This window comes from Coenobita brevimanus, chromosome 98, assembly GCF_032717465.1.
Source record: "Coenobita brevimanus isolate Jiangsu-jjx chromosome 98, ASM3271746v2, whole genome shotgun sequence".
Taxonomy (NCBI): Eukaryota; Metazoa; Arthropoda; class Malacostraca; order Decapoda; family Coenobitidae; genus Coenobita; species Coenobita brevimanus.
The window spans coordinates 18,899,249-18,918,455 of NC_137051.1; the positions used below are offsets into that span (position 1 = coordinate 18,899,249).

At 42.0% G+C, this 19,207-nt stretch overlaps 3 protein-coding genes across 7 annotated transcripts in view; 2 read left to right on the plus strand and 1 right to left on the minus strand.

Annotated features, from left to right (window-relative positions):
• Positions 1 to 11,713, plus strand: part of HisRS (histidine--tRNA ligase) — a 152,512-nt gene extending 140,799 nt beyond the window's left edge. Inside the window, exon 11 of the mRNA XM_080283847.1 lies at positions 11,699 to 11,713. The gene's annotated coding sequence lies outside the window, so the exon portion shown is untranslated. The remainder of the gene's footprint in view (positions 1 to 11,698) is intronic.
• siz (Brefeldin-resistant Arf-GEF family protein schizo) overlaps positions 1 to 19,207 on the plus strand; it is a 698,716-nt gene that overhangs the window by 12,144 nt on the left and 667,365 nt on the right. The gene's annotated exons all lie outside the window — the stretch shown is intronic.
• On the minus strand, positions 15,978 to 16,467 carry LOC145414142 (uncharacterized; the record flags this gene model as incomplete). Its single annotated transcript, XM_080283711.1, has 4 exons — positions 15,978 to 16,065; positions 16,115 to 16,137; positions 16,348 to 16,377; positions 16,438 to 16,467. Coding segments are annotated over 4 exons (171 nt in total), but the record flags the coding sequence as incomplete, so codon positions are not given.

Below are 19,207 nucleotides of genomic sequence, written 5' to 3' on the forward strand. Positions count from 1 at the left end.
AGCAGGCTGTGAAGCCGATGCCCAGAGTCGAATACAATATATATATATATATATATATATATATATATATATATATATATATATATATAATGCCTTTGTTCTTATTCGTGATACCTCCTGATTTTTTTTTTTAAGCTCAGGGAAGACGTCTTGTAGTGAAGCAAGCAGAGTTTCCATATAGCCTAGGCTATACCTGCAGTCCGGTTGTCTTTGTAACCCCTTCATGGTGCTGGAGAGGTACATCTTCATGTGGTGGCACTGATATTACAGGGTAGTAGAGCTGCCCGGTCATACTATTCTCAACTCCCTCGCTATCCCCCGAAAGGAGGATGGTGAAATGCAGGAGGGGAACAACTTCAGCTGGGTTTACCTTCAGATTAGCTTGGGGTTGACACTATTGACTACTACTACTACTACTACTACTACTACTACTACTACTACTACAACTGCTACTACTATTACAACTACGGTACTACTACTACCGGTACTACTACTACTACTGCTACTACTAATACTACCACCACCACCACCACCACTACTACTACTACTACTACAGCTATTACTACTACAACTACTACTACTACTACTACTACAGCTATTACTACTACTACAACTACTACTACTACTACACAACTACTACTACTACTACTACAACTACTTCTGCTACGATTACTACTACTACAACTACGACTGCAACTGCTATTGCTACTACTACTGCTACTACTACTACTACTACTACTAACCTCTTCAGTCTGAGGACATTTTATATTTTGTTTCCTATGTAGATTTTATTCAGATTGAGTGAGACTTCGAAATGGAGAGGATGTAAATAAAACCTTTCTTAACCCCTCCAATACGAGACATCTTCACTCCTCCAATACGAGACATCATCACCCCTCCAATACGAGACATCTTCACCTCTCCAATACGAGACATCTTCACCTCTCCAATACGAGACATCTTCACCCCTCCATTACAAGACATCTTCACCCCTCCAATACGAGACTTCTTCACCCCTCCAATACAAGACATCTTCACCCCTCCAATATGAGACTTCTTCACCCCTCCAATACGAGACATCTTCACCCCACCAATACGAGACATCTTCATCCCTCCAATACGAGACATCTTCATCCCTCCAGTCCTCCAGTACGAGACATCATCACCCCTCCAATACGAGACATCTTCACCCCTCCAGTACGAGACATCTTCACCCCTCCAATACGTCTTTACCCCTCTAGTACGAGACGTCTTCACCCCTCCAATACGAGACATCTTCACCCCTCCAATACGAGACATCTTCACCCATCCAATACACCTTCACCCCTCTAATGCGAGACATCTTCACCCCTCCAGTACGAGACATTCACCCCTCCAGTACGAGACATCTTCACCCCTCCAATACGAGACATCTTTACCCCTCCAGTACGAGACATCTTCATCCTTCCAATACAAGACATCTTTACCCCTCCAATACAAGACATCTTTACCCCTCCAATACGAGACATCTTCACCCCTCCAATACAAGACATCTTCACCCCTCCAGTACATCTTCATCCCTCCAATACGAGACATCTTCACCCCTCCAGTACGAGATATTTTAACGCCTCCAATATATCTTCACCCCTCCAATACGAGACATTTTCACCCCTCCAGTACGAGACATTCACCCCTCCAGTACGAGACATCTTCACCCCTCCAACAGGAGACATCTTCACCCCTCCAGTGCGAGACATCTTTACCTTTCCAGTGCGAGACATCTTCACCCCTCCAATATGAGACATCTTCACCCCTCCAGTACGAGACATCTTCACCCCTCCAGTACGAGACATCTTCACCCCTCCAGTACGAGACATCTTCACCCCTCCAATACGAGACATCTTCACCCCTCCAATACGAGACATCTTCACCCCTCCAATACGAGACATCTTCACCCCTCCAATACGAGACATCTTCACCCCTCCAGTACGAGACATCTTCACGTAGTTGAATAAATTAACGTGGGGGAAGCCAGTGCACAAAATCCGTCATCGTAGTGAAGGGATCAGCTCATGTGTGTTCGTGTTCATTTTGTGTTAGTGATCGGTTGGCCGGGAATGTTATGCAGAACAGCTTTCCTCTGTTATAGCATAGTCGGAACATAACGTCATTGGGTGTTCGTGAGTTTCGGCGTAATATGAGAGAGAGAGAGAGAGAGAGAGAGAGAGAGAGAGAGAGAGAGAGAGAGAAACTGATGCTATAAAATTGACTAAGATTTTACTTGTATATCTTAACTATTAAGTACCATTTTTTTTTTTTTTAATTCTCAGTCTGTCAGTCTCTCTCTCTCTCTCCCTCTCTCTCTCTGTTAGTGCGTGTTAGCTCCCCGTGTCCTATCGATTCCCCAGGACTACTACAACACGCTACCCGGAGGCGTGTGTCATGTCCAGTGCATTTGACTGGGCTTTAGTGCGAAAACTTGAAAATATGACGTCAGGTAAATTCTTCGCTCTAGTTAATCAGTGTCTAGAATATGATGTCACAGGTTAAGTCCGCTTTAGCTAGTTAGTGTGTAAAATATGACGTCGCTTTAGTTAGTGTGTAAAATATGACGTCACAGCAGAGCTCTTGTTTGGCGAGCCACAGCTCGCAAATGCGAGTATTTTTTCCCTTCAGCGAATAAATTTTACATGCAAGTCGCCTTTTGGCGAGGAGAAAATACATCCACTTCAAAACCCAGTAAACAACAAAGTAAATAAATCTCACTTAAATGAACAAAAAGGCACGTTGTGATCGATTATTAAGTCTTTCCTTGTCGCCACTGTGAATGTTTGAAACCTCATTATATGATTAATCATCGCAATGTGTAAATAACTAATATATTGCTCATGAAATATTTCTGCTCGTAGTCTGTTTGGCTACTAAAAATTTATTTGGCTCATAAATCTGAAACCTTAGAAGCCAAATTGCTCCCAACCATCGGCAGTTAGCAAGAGCCCTGCACAGGCAAATATATCAGGAATTCTTTGCATTTTTCGCCCGATTCCATTATTCCATCCACTGCTTAGGACATCATCCTTCCCAATTCGCATACGAGAAACGCAGAAAACTACTGACTCTTCACGAAATTTGCGAATATATTTGCACGATTGCAGCCATGGACTGTCAAGGTCGCTACTAGCCTACCATGAGTCGTTTTCCATTTGATCTCTGGGACTTCCTAACATCTCGTCTTCATTGATTTATTATGAACATTGCACCTCATTATCCGCTTGTAGGCTGTGTTGATGCAGATTGTGCAGGTATTAAAACGATATACGAGTAAGTAATATGAAAGATGATGTTGAGGTGTAAGAAACAACAACAAAGCGCTAAGGGGACGGTACTGCAAAGATTTTTATGCCATCTAGAATACGGTACAACCCTATATTTCTGCAGCTTTAAAAACTAATGTTACAAAATCTAATTGGAGATGGTACGGTGCTGAACGCATAACAAGGAAATATATCACAGGAAAGAGGGAAGAATCTCCCCGCCATGTGGACATATTAAAGTAAAGTTTCTCTTCATCTTACATTTAATAAAACTTTGCCCAAGAATGCCCTAATTACCACCTTAGGGGATACTGTTGATGTAGCTATCCGTTTGTTGTGGTTTCGTTCTTGCTTTGTGCGTTTTTTTTTTTTTTTATTGTTTGTTTTTTAATGTACTTGAAATTAATCTCATCGTGCGTTTCACTTTTTTGGGCAGGAAAATAGTTTAGGCACTAATACACCATCACAAGGCGAAATTGCACCGTCGCCAGACAACGTTTGAATGATGTAACTTATTTATTTATTTATATACCGCATATTAATTGTACTAACGTCGTTGGTGTATGCTTTATTTCGCGGTTTCGATTTTTGTTGTTGTTGTTGTCATGGTTCGTGGAATGCTTTATCGTGTAATTTTTGCACTGTGATTTCAGACTGCCTTCCTGGCGCATTTTTTTTCATTGTTTTAATTTATTTTGGGTGCAATTTTTTAATTACCGGGTGAGTTAGCTCGATTACAGCATCCAGTAGTTGAATAAATTATTTTACCGATTGTATTGTCAGTTCTGTTTACTATGGTATAACGAAAGCGTCCGTCAAGCTACTTGAGCAAAAATTATATGAACGATTTACACGGTATATTAGTTGCGCATTATAACATCAAAAATATCCAGTAATTGAACAGTGCTGAGTTTACCCATTCCTATATTGATACCTTGAATTTAACATCGAAATTAAATACAGTATATACAACCAGGCTACATGAATCATTAAGAGATCACGTCACCCGGATATGCTGCCGTGCACATTCTTGGGATTGTGAGGGCCTTGTGTTCGAATCCCGTCAGCTTACGCCCGGATGCGTAACGTGATACTGATTTTGTCAGTATAAAACGGTTATTATTTTTGTTCTATCTTGTTCCTGTGAGACTTATCAAACATTTTTTTCCTGTTTGCTTCTGGGGAAGTGGGGGGAGTTGAAGATGTTAGAGGGAGCTAGCTAGCTAGCAACATACATACAGTACATACATACATGGATGGATAGAAGATAGATACTTAGACAGATATGCTAGATAGATAGATAGACAGATGGTAGATATATAGCCTGTATGGGTACATGGATAGGTAGGCGGATTAATTGTTGAATAGATGGATAATGGATGGATATATAGTAGACGTATAATAAGGGATGAATGGATGATAAATAGGTACGTATGTATGAACAGATAGATGAGCAGGTGCATAGAATAATTGTTTTAGTTAAATCCTTCAGTACGATGTCATCCTGTTTCATTGTGTAACGTACCTTTATAAAGATTTATTCAGTGTAGGGTTGTAGTGAAGGGATTAAAACGTTGTCAGTGAATCCTTATGGTGATAACTTTTTTTTACCTTATTTATTTTTACTTTTGGGCAGTTATATTCAGTTTATGGGAAACCTCGTAGTGAATGAGTTAAATGCCCATATTACCCCGTCAGAAAGATGATTTCCTCTTTCCGTTTTTCTGTTTTTATTCTACCTTCAGACGATTTGTTCGGCTGTAGGGAGCATTCTCATAAAAGGGGGTTTGACTGGGGGAAAAATACTGTTTATTTTATTTCATTTTTCAGTAAAAGAAAATCGGTAAGGTTATTGTCAACAAGTGGTTAGGAGTGATTTGTGTATCGTGCTTTCTCTCTCTCTCTCTCTCTCTCTCTCTCTCTCTCTCTCTCTCTCTCCGTGGTGTTGGTACATGTATAAGGTACTTCTTATCTCCAATGGCCTGATAACAGATAGCCAGGTGCTGTGGTGGTTATCTGGGGAGAGAGAGAGAGAGAGAGAGAGAGAGAGAGAGAGAGAGAGAGAGAGAGAGAGAGTGAGTAAAAAACAACGGTAAATATAAAATATTTTTCAGACGCTAGACAGTACCGGTAAGTAGATATTTTTGTTTTGCCGGCTCAGAGAAAAAGAAAATGAACAAAAAATAATTGTTAATATATTTTTTTTCCGCCAGCAAGACAGAGTAAGAGAGAGTGATAGTATTAATAAGAATGAAAGGAATGATGAAAAACAGAGTAGCCTAGTTGTATGGTAGAAGGAAGAGGGGAACAGTAAGAATGATATTGGGAAGGAAACAAGGGAAAGGGAAGGAGGAAAGTAAAAGGGAAGAAAGGAAGGAGGGACAAAAAAGGGGAGATGAAATAAGAGAGAGGAAGAGTACGTGGAAATAAGGGTAGTAAAAGTAAGGGGAGGAAAGATAGACAGGGTGGTGGTAATGGTAGTGATTGTAATGATGATACTGATGAAAGGGAATAGGGGGAGGGAAGGGAGAAAGGGTAGGTTAACATACCGGTATACTGATAGTAAAAATAAGGAGATGAATTATAGAAAAGGTTGAAAATGATGGTGATATGCGTTAATCCCTTGAACCTGCACCGTAACACATACACTGAGTGACTTATTTTCCCGAGGACGCAGTACAAGGCACAGTGTTGTCTGCGACCTTCAGTACTCGTGCCGCCATGTTTGATAGTGAAGCTACCGATACGTCTTTACCCCATCACACCGAGCACCTGGTTTTTGTTTTATTCCTGCTGTCGCCAAACGGTATTATTCAGTTTATGGGGGAAGTCTCGTAGCCAAAGGGGTGACCAGAGTATGTTCTTAATCCCCTCATTAGTAGATCTCTTTCCTAATGGTGTGGTGGTGGCAGGATTATACCAGTAATATGCGTCATCGGGTTCAGGAGGTACAGTTCTCTCTATTTCACCATCCCTGGTTTGGTTTCTCTCTCTCTCTCTCTCTCTCTTTCTCTTTCTCTTTCTCTCTCTTTCTCTGTATAGATAGATATATTATTGAGAGAGACTGGCCTAGGAAGAGGTGTAAAGAGGCAGAGAGACAAGTACAGACAGGTAGATTTATATAGATACAGTACATTTAGAGTCTCTCCTGAGATAATTGATAAAAGAGAGTGGGTACGGTAAATGTTTAATGGGGAACGAGGGGTGAAGAGAGTTGTAATCCCCTGAAAGAGAGAGAGAGAGAGAGAGAGAGAGAGAGAGAGAGAGAGAGAGAGAGGGAGGGAGAGTAAAGATCATGAAGAAATGGTTAAGGGAAGTAGGGGTTATAGAAAAAAAAAGTATTGGGCAATTTAATATGAGGGGAAGGAGGGGGAAGAGCATAACGTAATGGGCAGGAAAAAAAAAAAAGTATTGGAAAAGAACAAGCAATGGGGACGAGATTGAGGAGAAGCAGGTAGGGGGAGAAAAAAGCAAGAAAAGGCTAGAAAGAAAATCGAAAAGACGGAAAGATAAAAGGGGAAGAGAGGGAGGAGGAGGAAAAGTGGGAGAAATTAGGGAACAACGAAAGCATAGAAGGAAAAAAAAAGAATAAAGAAGATAAGATAGGAAGATGCAAGTTGATGAATTAAGATGAAAGTAATTAGGCTATGTAAGAGAGAGAGAGAGAGAGAGAACTAGGGACCTAAGGGAATTAAGGAGCAAGAGGGGGCACTGTGTTGAAGATGGGAGAGGTCCTTGTGTACACGATGGTGGGGATGGATGGTGATACTTATGACAGTGGTGGTGATAGTAATAGGAATAGAAAGCTAATGATAGTTGCTAGTGATAATGATAGTGGTGATGAAGATAGTTATGGTTGGTGGTGATAGTGATGGGAAAAGAAGGTTAATAAATGTTGCTAGTGATGTTGTACAAGTTGTTCGTGTTTGTGATGGTGGTGATGGTGTGATGGAAGTGGTGTATTTAATGGTGGTAGGAGTAGTAGTTGCGAATGGTGATGACGCTGATGATGATGGCCTGGTGATGATGATGGTGTTGTGTGAAGTAATTGTTAGTGTTGCGGATATGGGAATGGTAATGGCTGGGTTTGATGGTCGTAGTTGTAATAGTTGTTGATGGTGATAATTGATAACGTTAGTGGTAGCTTGCTGGTGGTGATGGTGATAGTGGTATAGTACTTAGTTGATGTTTAAAATGAATGTGAATGATGATGATATAGTGTTGTTGTTGGTGGTGTGGTGGTAATGATAGACAAGCATGTAGCTGATAGGTAGCTGTTGATAGTCGTGGTGGTGGTGGTGGTGGTGATACTTCTATGACGATTTTAGTAAAATTGGTACGATACTAGTAATGATGATGGTGATAGAGATAACAGTACTAATGATGGCTAGAGAGTGGGTCACTAGGCAAATGACGATAGTGTGAATGTACTGTAGTGATGATAAACTGATGGTAAAAGCTTTCATCAAGATACCCTACATACCTCTCTCTCTCTCTCTCTTTCTTTCTCTCTCTCTCTCTCTCTCTCTCTCTCTCTCTCTCTCTCTCTCTCTCTCTCTCTCTCACACACACACACACACACACACACACACACACACACACACACACACACACACACACACACACACACACACACACACACACACACACACACACACACACACACACACACACACACACACACACACACACACACACAGTAAAATGCACCCTATCCTTTCCATGTACTTTCCTAACCTGTACTAAGCCCAGAGTGTACTCACCAATTACATACCTCAGAAGGGTGTGAGGCTGTCAGTGGGGAGTGGGAGAGTAATGGGGAATGGGTAGGGAAATGGAAATGGCTCGTAAAAGGCCTTAGCACCAGTAGACAGGTTTTAGAGAGGGGAAGGGAGCGATGATTTGCATACTGTAGCTTTTGTTGCGTATAAGATAGATTGGTTACTGGTGTGGTCTGAATTCGGGGCACTGCCATTTGAAGTAAGTATTTATTGGGTGTTCTCTTTCCGCGTAACATTTGTTTGGTGTTCTCTATCACTCTTCCTTTTCCTTATTTCTTTTCGATTTCGTTGGCAAGTCGGATTTCTGTCACCTTGTTTATTTTTTACAGTTTTTCTTTTGTAAACTTAGGGTTTTATGATTCACTTACAGCTGAATGAAATAATTTTGTTTTGGGCTGGAATAGAATGTTGAAGTTGTTCCGGTTATTATATATATATATATATATATATATATATATATATATATATATATATATATATATATATATATATATTGCGATAACTAAGGTTCCTGTGACTCACGCAGCCGATGAAAATAGTCTAGTGTTAGCTATGTAAGGAAGCGGTAACAGAAATACCGGTAATAATTAAAAATGGGTGGTACTGCACTGTAACTTGCCAGTCTACCACTTGTAGACAGGGTTGGAAAGGAAGGTGTTGGTGATTTGCATATTTATTGTTGTGTACAGATTGGTTCATGGTGGTATGAATCTTAATCATTGCCGGTTCTGACTGGTTTCCAGTATCTGATCTACGGTACTATTTTAGCAAGTACTGTAATTTAGGCAATAATGGTAACAGTGAATTGTGGTTCCTGACAGAATATAGGCGGGCTAGCTAAGCTAAATGGACGAGTTATCGCTAGTGAGTTTGTGAATGAAAGGTTGGTTATTGATTTGCGTGGGGTTGGTTATTGATTGCTGCCTGGTATGTCTGAGTCTGGAATGCAACTAGCCTGCTTGACATTTTTAATTAGCTTGTTTATTTATTAATTCATCTAATTTTTATTTAGTTTTATGAAATTAGTAGCAAATACCCTAGGGGCAGTGAATTGGTAATTGTATGAGTTGGCACCAGTAGTCAGGTTTATGAAGGAATGTGTTGGTAATTTGTGCATGGATGTGGCAGGTAGATGGGTTCCTAATGGCTTGAATCCAGATCACTACCATTTGCCTTTTTCATCATCGTTGTTTTTAATACATAAAGTGGTAAGAGAAATATCTTAGTGAAAGGGAATGGGTGTGTAATTGGTCGAGTTAGCACCAGTTGGCTAGACAGGTTGAAGAATGGAGGGTTTGCCTATTTGCATATGGTTGTTGCAGATAGGTTGCTTCCTAATTGGTTTAACTACAGATCGCTATCACAATATTCTAGCGCGGTCTCACCTTCCATTCTTTCTGTCTGTAGCAGGCAGATCGGTAACATATACCGGTATTGAAAGGAAATTGGTAACTTAGTCTAATTAGTCATTTATATGCTGTATGGTGGTTTAATCCCATCACCAAGATGACGTTTTTTTATTATTCATTCTTGCTGTCTTTGAACGCTCGTTATTCAACTTGAGAGACTTTACGAACTAGAATGGTTAGATAATGCCATCAAGAAGCCATTAACGAAGAAGATGGCCTCCCAAGGTTTATAAAGCAGTTTGGCATTAGAAGAATATGGAAAGACTGCCGCACTTAAGGGGTGTAGTTGTAGTGAGTATCTCCAGTCTCTTACTGTTTAAGTAGAAAGCGAAAATGTATAGTATGTGGGAATAGCGTACATCATCATCGTGGTGAAGGGACTAGCCAGATGGAGTTTTAGTCCCTTCAGTCGCAAGAGTCTTAGCCAGATGGAGTTTCATATTCCCTTCAGTCGCAAGAGTCCTAGCCAGATGGAGTTTCATATTCCCATCAGTCGCAGGAGTCCTAGCCAGATGGAGTTTCATATTCCCTTCAGTCGCAGGAGTTCTTTCTGGGCTGAATGAAATAGCTTAACGGTAGCGTGAATTAAGAAAATATCGGTAGTCGTCATCGTAGTGAAGTAGATTTTTTCTGAAAGGGTACTTAGCGTGCCGCCCTCTGTCTATCGGCACTTAGTCACGAATCTCGTAGGTCCGTACCCTATTGTTCTTTTTATTTACCGTTGAAAATGCGTGGTTCCGTTCACTTTATTTTGTTTAGGCTACACTGGGCGCTAATTGGTTAATTTGTAGAAAACCAAAAGTTTTGTTTTCCTATTGTGTTCTATACCGCACAGAATATGTAAATCACGATACTTCATTGGTCATAATTATAAGCTCGTTTTGTATTTTTTCGGTAGTTTTTGGGGGAATACATGATAAAAGGATATTTTAATTTTTTGTTTTGTTTTCCGAACGTTGCACTTCCGATCTTGCGGACTTGAAATCCTGAGTGTGTATCATAAACGGATGGTGTTGCCTAAGTAAAGAGCAGCAGAACCAGTCATTAGATCCTCAGTAGCCCATCAGGATCAATGTTTATGACAGTGATCGAGGAACGAGATTAACTTGTCAGTGAAATTACCTTACCTAACAGTCGTCTGTAGACGTGGTTCTGATAGAGTTAGGTAATAGTTATTATTATTTTTTAAGTGTCACTCAAGGCAAAAGTACACAGATAAAAGCTAGAGGGGCACTCAGTGGAGCGCATCTCTCCGACAAGGGCAAGGTAATTTCCAAACCACTCTTCATAATGGGTTAGGGTTTCTCATCACTGATCAGGGTTTCGCAAAAAGTGTTTTCCTGATCCAGAATCTGTAATACGATCCGGATCGGTCCGAAAAGTTAATCGATTGTTCCCTGGGACATGGGCTATCCACTCACCAAATTTATTCCAAATCTCTCATTTATTTTTGAGTGATCCTGCCGAGACATACAAACAAACAAACAAACGGGTGAAAACATACTGTCCTTGTTGGAGGGAATTAGAAGGTAAGGATTTAATTTAGCATATTAAGAATATTATACGATGATAGAAAATGGGTTATGAAGGAAGGATGTGGAAAAGGAAATAAGGATTAAAAAATATAGTGAATGGATGAGGAGAGGAAGGAAGGGTATGACACAAGATTGAGAAATGAATTAATGGAGGGAGAAAAGGATCTGAAAAGGACAGAAATGAATGATTAATTGAAGGAAGGAAGAAGAAAGGGATCTGAAAACGACATATGAATGAATAAGTGAAGGAAGAAGGGAAGATTATTAAAACGAATAGGAGTAAGTGAATAAATTATGAGAGGAAAGATATGGAAAGGATAGAAGGAAGGACATTAAAAGAAGTGATAATGGAAGGAGTAAAATGAGAGAGAGAGAGAGAGAGAGAGAGAGAGAGAGAGAGAGAGAGAGAGAGAGAGAGAGAGAGAGAGAGAGATCCTATCGCACCTCACACGAAGCTTGTGTGACATGCCTCTCATACTCTCTTCACAACCAGTTTTATATTTAGTTTTTCTTATGTGTATTCAAGGCTCGTTCTTCACTTTTCTTTAGGAGCTCAGGGTAACGCTGGATTAGCACCTGACAGAGACAAGAATAACACTGAATTTATCCGAATGTAATCTGGGTAGGCAATGTATATATGTATGTCCGTATATATATTTTTTTGTTTATTTTAACTTTAGATAAACCATTAGTATTGACAGGGTTAGGAACTGTCTCCATTATCCCCTCCACAGCATGATTTGTCTCCCCAAGCTGAATGTAATCGTCAGGAAATAGGAAGAATAACAGAAAAGTAGGTCACCGGAATGAAGGGGTTAAGTCCGACCCACGCACAAAGGCTTTCAGGGTTTGTGTGGTCTGTGCATTTACTGTATATTGCTCCATTCACATTCAGTCTTTTTCATAATATTTTTTTCCGTATTTTTTCGTTCAGTCTTTTGCTTTCATATTTTTCTTCCTCTTTTTCGATTCTCCCACCTCTCTCTTCCTGACTTTTTATCAATTCCTTGTTTCTTTCCCTTCTCTTGTTTCTTGTCTTAAATTGTCTTTCTTTATAATTTTCTAACCATATTCCTTTGCTGATCGCTTCTCTCATTTCTGCCTTCCCACCTGTTCATTCTTCATTACTCTGTTCACTCTCTTCAGCAGCATTGTCTTACTCTGATAAATTATTGTTGTTTTATCACTTCCAATTTCCCACTTCCATTCCGTATCCCATGTTTTTTTCCTCTGTATCTTACTTTACCATTTCCTTAATTATTTGTATTTCTTTCTCTGTCTTCCATCGCTATTTATCTTATGCTTTCCTTACTCAGTATTCTTACTCTTCCTTCTCTCTTTTTTCCTCTTTCTTGTCCTCCGGGTTTTCTGACTGTTTTCACATGCTTCTTGTTAATGACTTCTTTTTCTTCTCTGATTCTTCTGCCACTTTCACAATTTATAAATGTTGTTTATCTTACCGCCATTTACTCATTCTGTGTACACATTGAATTAGCTGGTTATTTTTAAAGCAAACATCACCTGATTTCTAACCTCTTGCCTTCTTTCCCTTTCCTCTCCCTCTTCCTCCTCCTTATTCTTACGCGCGCGCGCGCACAGACACAAACACAGACAGACAGACAGACAGACACACACACACACACACACACACACACACACACACACACACACACACACACACACACACACACACACACACACACACACACACACACACACACACACACACACACACACACACACACACACACACACACACACACACACACACACACACACAGGGGGGGAGCATCTAAAAATCCATATGAATGCGGCCAGTTAATTCTCACGTTGTACCTCTTGTGAGAGGTAATTACTGATGCTGTTGACGTGATGTGTGTGTGTGTGTCAGAGAGAGAGAGAGAGAGAGAGAGAGAGAGAGAGAGAGAGACTGTATGTGCGTACGTGCGACTTTATTGATATGTGTACTTTGCAGCTTTAGTGTGTGTGGGAAGGAGGAAGACTAGGTAACTGGGTGAAGCTGGAGAGAGAGAGAGAGAGAGAGAGAGAGAGAGAGAGAGAGAGAGAGAGAGAGTAGGAAGATAGCGGAGAGAAAAACGTATAAGATATGAACAGAAGTAGGGAGAAGTGGGAGGAAGTGAGAAAAAGAAAGGAGGAGGAATTTGTAAATGGGGAGGAGGAGGATGAAAAGGGGAAGAAGCAGGAGGAAGGGTATGGTAGGGTTGCGGAAAAATGTGAAGAGAGGATAGGAGGGAGAGTAAGCGGAGGAGGAAGAGAAGAGAGGGAGAGACAAATTAGGGCGGGAGGGAAAGAATCAGGAAGGGATGGGGTAAGAGAGAGGAGAGGGGTGTGCGGAGGAAGGGAGGAAAAGAGAAAGATATAAGGAGAAGGAAAAGAAAGGTGAGAGAAGGAGAAGGAAGAAAAGTGAAGGAGGAAGTGAGAGGAGGGCGGAGGAGAAAAGTGGGGGAGGGAGGGGAAGAAGGGAGCGAGAGGGGGCTAGGAGGAGGAGAGTAAGGATGGAGGGAGGGAGGGAAGGTGTTGGTGGAGGTGTGAGGAGATTTGTGGCTGATAGAACACGCTATACTCTCTTACGCACACACACGCACGCACTCACGCACCCGCACACGCACACACACACACACACACACACACACACACACACACACACACACACACACACACACACACACACACACACACACACACACACACACACACTTTCCACCCTTTTCTCTGCTCCCCCCTTCTTTCTTCCCCTCCCCATCTTCTAACCTACCCCTTCAAAATAGCTGCTCACGAAAAGGGTCCAAAAGTGCCATAAATTCTGCTTTTTTTCCACCGTCTCTTTTTACCCTCTTTTTCTCTTTCCCTCTTCCCACAATTTTCTCTTTACTGTTATGTATGTATATATTTCTTTTTCCTCCTCTCTCCCTCCCCCTTTCCCTTCTCCTCTAATTATTCCATCTAGGTACTGCAATGGTCCCTTCTTTCTCCTCCTCTTACGTCCCCCTCTCATGCTTCCTCCCCTTTCCCTCATTTACCTCTCATGTTTGCCTCCAATCCTTCTAATTCTGTTTATATTCTTTCCCTCTCATTCTTCCACTCCTCTTCCTTTCCTTCTCATTCTTCCTATGCGTCTCATCCTTTCCCCTCTGCTTCTTCTTCCCCTTATCCTCTTTTCCCTCCCATTCTTCCACCCCTCTTCCTCCTGTCTTTCCCAGTCGTCCTCCCCTCTTCCTTCTTTCCCTCTTACTCTTTCCCCTCTTACGCTTTCCCCTCTTGCTCATTTCCTTCTCTTTCTTCCTCCCCTTTTTTGTGCCTCTAATTCTTTCCACTTCCTCCCTTTTCCCTTCTCAGTCTTCGTCTCCCTTTTTGCCTTTCTTTCACTCTTCCTCCTCTTTCCCTCCACTCTCCCTCTCCTTGCTTTGCTACCTTTGTCTTTGACTCATAAAATAGCCATAATAGTCTTATTTTACTCTCTAACAAACAGCCTCAAAAGGACTAGGAGCCCTGTTGCTGTTTGCTCTCCTTTTGTACTCATTTGTATTCCTCTTTATCCCCTTTCACCTCTCTCCTGCTGTTCTTCTCCTTTTCCTCTTCTCTCCCATCATTTTCCTTCCCTCCACCCATTCTCTCTCTCTCTCTCTCTCTCTCTCTCTCGTGTGTGTGTGTGTGTGTGTGTGTGTGTAGTGCAATTACCCATTGTGCTGTATGTGCGTAAGTAATAGCGTGATCGTTACCTGCTGTGTGCGTGTGCGTGTAATTACAAAGTTAGCGTGTACGTGGGAACATGAAGCGTGTGTGTGTGCGTATGTGCCTTCGGTTTATGTATGCAGGTGTTTAAAGGTACGTACACAGTATACAGGAACGGCTGTGTGTTATTGTATATAGTAGCTTGTGTGTGTGTGTGTGTGTGTGTGTGTGTGTGTGTGTGTGTGTGTGTGTGTTTTGGAGGGTGGGAGCGTCGTGTGTGTGGGTGGTCTTTGTGCATAATTGTCTGGTTTGTGTGTTTATGAATGTGTGTGTGTGTGTGTGTGTGTGTGTGTGTGTGTGTGTGTGTGTGTGTGTGTGTGTGTGTGGGAGGGTGGGAGCGTCATGTGTGTGGGTGTTCTTTGTGCATAATTGTCTGGTTTGTGTTTATGAATGTGTGTGTGTGTGTGTGTGTGTGTGTGTGTGTGTGTGTGTGTGTGTGTGTGTGTGTGTGTGTGTGTGTGTGCATGACGTGATCGTAGTAAATCAGAAAGCTCCCTCTCCCCTCCTCCGTGTACCCCATTTCCCCTTCCCCTCCCCCTCTCCCCCTCTCTTTACCCACTCCACTCCTACTCGCAGCCATCTTTTCCCCTCTTTTGCCTTTTTCATCACCCCTTATCTCACTTTACCACTCCTCTCCCCTCCTCTCAACCTTTATTCTCCTCCACTCTCTTCCATTTTCTCAATGCTCTTCAACTTCACCCTCTTCACTTCTCTTATACTCTCGTCACCTCTCTTCTACTCTCATCACCTCTTTTCACGTACTCTTGTCACCCCTCCTCTTCTACTCTCTTCATCTCTCCTCTTCTCCTCTCTTCATCTCTCCTTTTCTGCTCTCATCGCCTCTTCTTCGCAACTCTTTTCTCCTTTCTTCCCCTGTCCTTTACATGTCTCTCTCTCCTTCACGCCTCTCTTCACTTATCTTCTCTCTTTCTCCCCACCCCACTCTCCTTCGCGTATTTCTCTCTCTCTCTTCCCTTGACTTTCACTTTCCCGCGGACGCCTTTGTCTTTCTCCTCACCACAATTCTTCCTCTTCTCTCCTCCCCTTCCCCTCCCATGTCCCTCATTCTTATCGCCAAGTGTTTCTCCCCGCATTCCTTCCACTCACCTTATTCATTTCTTTCCTCAGATTACTGCCTTTTCATTGTATCTGTTCTTCCCTTTCCATTCTCATTTTCCTCCTCTTTTTCTTCTCCTCGTCTTCCTCCTACCATGCTTTCACCCATTCCCAACCCTCACCCATCTCTCTATCTCTCTCTCTCTCTCTCTCTCTCTCTCTCTCTCTCTCTCTCTCTCTCTCTCCACCACCGGTTTATCCCCTCCCATTCACTTTCTCGCCAGTACTGCCTCTCCTTACTTTCCTCCTCTCTCTCTCACTCCCCTCTTCCCCCCACTTTCGCCTATTCCCCCTATCACTCTATCACTCTCCTCTTCCCCCATTCTCCGTGCTTACCCCCCCCTACTTCTACCCCCCTACATCCCCCGGCCAAATTAAGGTCCGCCTCCTCGCTGGGACCATAAGGTTTGTGTACATTGGGTATCTATGTAACAGCCCCTCCCCACTCCCCTCTTCTCCTCCCCTGTTCCTTCTTCTCCCTTCCTCCCTTCTCTGCCTTCCTCTCCACTCACCTCTCGTATTCCTTCTTCTCCCCTCCTCCCTCCTCTACCTTCCTCTCTTTTCTCCATTCTTTTTTTCTCTCTTCCCCTCCCCCTTCTCAACTCCCCTACCCCTCTCCCCCTCCTTTGCTCACACTTCTCTGCTACCGTCCCTCTTTTGTCATCCCTCTTCTCTTTTTGTCTCCCTCTTTTCCTTCTCCTCTCCCTCTCCCCTCTCCCTCCGTTTTTCCTACCCTTTTTTCCCCTTTCATTACTTTCTCAGCCGCTCTCTTTTCCCTCACCATGGACCCTGCTTCCCATCCTTTTCCTCACCTTTCCCTGCCACTTTCTTCCCGTCATTCCTCTCTTCCCTCTATTATCTGGGTTGCTTTCCTTTGCCCTTCTGTACACGCCCATTCTCTCTCTCTCTCTCTCTCTCGTGTTCACTTCCCTCGTATTTTCATATTTGTACCATTTCAGAGAGAGAGAGAGAGGAAAGCGTGATGATGAAGGGTCGGGGTAAACGTGTGTATTGATCAGTTGGTGACCATGATAACACACACACACACACACACACACACACACACACACACACACACACACACACACACACACACACACACACACACACACACACACACACACACACGGAACGGGTAACAGCTAAGAAAATAATGTATATATTGTATTTCCCTTTATGTATGGTTAGGAAGTATTTATTTATTTTTATTTATTTATTACCGAATCCTTAAATGATTCCGTTCCTGTATTATTGAATGTATAATGACTGCAGTCTTTCCATTGCAAATCGGTGCGTTTTCAGATGTAGGTCTGTATAATACCTTTACATATGTGGACTTCCCAGTTGTTCGCCCCTTCACTCCGATGGTCTCTTCACTTTAGTCTTGCTAATTTCACGCGCGATTATTCAGCTTAGGTGGACAGGCTATGGAGGAGATAATTTGAGCTAGACGGGTAAGATATCGCCACAAAATGTCGCCCGTAAGCGGAGTAAAACTGTTTGGTGTTTGCAAGAAAAATAGAATGTATGCGTCCAGGAAGTAAAGGGGTGAGATTCCATCCCACTGATTCCATTGATTCCTTGACACTTCAGAGGCTGGCAGGCAATGAAGCGAAACTGCTGCCCAGTCGATAACATTGATTTCTTTCATTCATGACATTTCTGGAATTCCTGAATAGGCCTAATGATGCGAGTTTCCGTTTATCGACTGTACAGATTTCTTTACACTCGAAAGGTTCCGACTTAATGAAGCGACATTCCAGACCAATAAAGAACATCAATTCCTTATACTTGTGGGGTTACGGACCGGTGAAACCAGATTCTAGTCCTCTGAGCGCATTGATTACAGTCGTGGGGTTCCCAGCTGATATAGTGCAGTCCTAAGCCATTCGATCACGCTGCTGATTTAGAATAACAAGATCTCACCAATTTTTGACACAGTTTTCTAGAGTTTCTATCGTATTTAACCTGACAGTAAACCCTAACACCTGTCAGCTCAGTCGATGGCCATGTAGGGTCAGATTAGAGTTGATTTACCAGTACCTAAGGAGACGCATTTGCATTCCTACGTCATATAGCATATAGGTTCATAGAATTTCATGCAACCACGACTTCGTATTCAAGTCGTGGAAGCCCAGGTCCGTCAGGTGAAAAGAAACCAACTATACAGTAGGGCCAAGAAAAATCGTTTTTAGTTTTTACCATTTTACGTGCTGTATAACCTCTAGATTTCGAGAAAGTAAGAAACATGAGGCAGGATACAGACAGTTAAAACATAGAGAGAGGGTGGATTTGAAAAATGGCCTAAATAGAAATGAGTGAAAAATTGAAAATGGAGTTACAGAATGATTGAAAGAGACAGATACCGTGTGTTCAAGCATGGTAGTGTGTATGAAAGAATGAAGGAATTTGACATAGTAGCCTGAGTACCAGGAAACTAAAATTGAGTTTAAGTGCTCGAGGACCCAAGGATGATATATATATATATATATATATATATATATTGGTATATATATATATATATATATATGCATGAGAGAGAGAGAGAGAGAGAGAGAGAGAGAGAGAGAGAGAGAGAGAGAGAAAATGTACCAATGTGACAAAAGTGAGAGAATATTATAATAGCCTAAGTAGGAAGGAGAATGAAAGAGAGAATGTTTGAGTGCTCAAGTGTCATGGGATGCAGGAGAGAGAGAGAGAGAGAGAGAGAGAGAGAGAGAGAGAGAGGGAAAGTAAAAGAGCGGGAAAAAGTGGGGTGAGAGAGTGTGAAGGGACGTGAGCTGGAATCAAGGTAACTTCTGTCCTAGCACTTTTATGAAAGAGAGAGAGAAGGGGAAGAGTAAAAGAGAGGGGGGGGGGACAGTAATGGGACAGGAAGAAGGGAGAATAGTGAGAGTGAACAGAAGAGAGGGGGGAAAGAGGGGAAGAGGGAGGTGAGACTGAAGAGGCGAGATGGGTGGATGGGAAATGGGATGACAGTATGGAAAGGGGGAGAGAGAGAGAGAGAGAGAGAGAGCGTAAGGAATCGTGAAAATATGAAAAAGTAATGATAATTGAAACCTAACGAGGTAATAAAGTAAAGCAAAAAGATGGCTTGTATCGTTGACTGGGAAAACAAAACATTATAGAGAAGTGGCTTAGTGAAAAGAAAAGTGATGACGGTAATGAAGAGGGGGAGGAAATACAGTACTAAATGAAAAAAAAGATGAAAAAAAAAAACATAGATCGTAATATACCTGTACGAAAAAGGGATGGCAATGAGCGACAAAAAAGTAATAAAAATAGTACAAAATATCCTTAAAGTATTAAAAATAGTACAT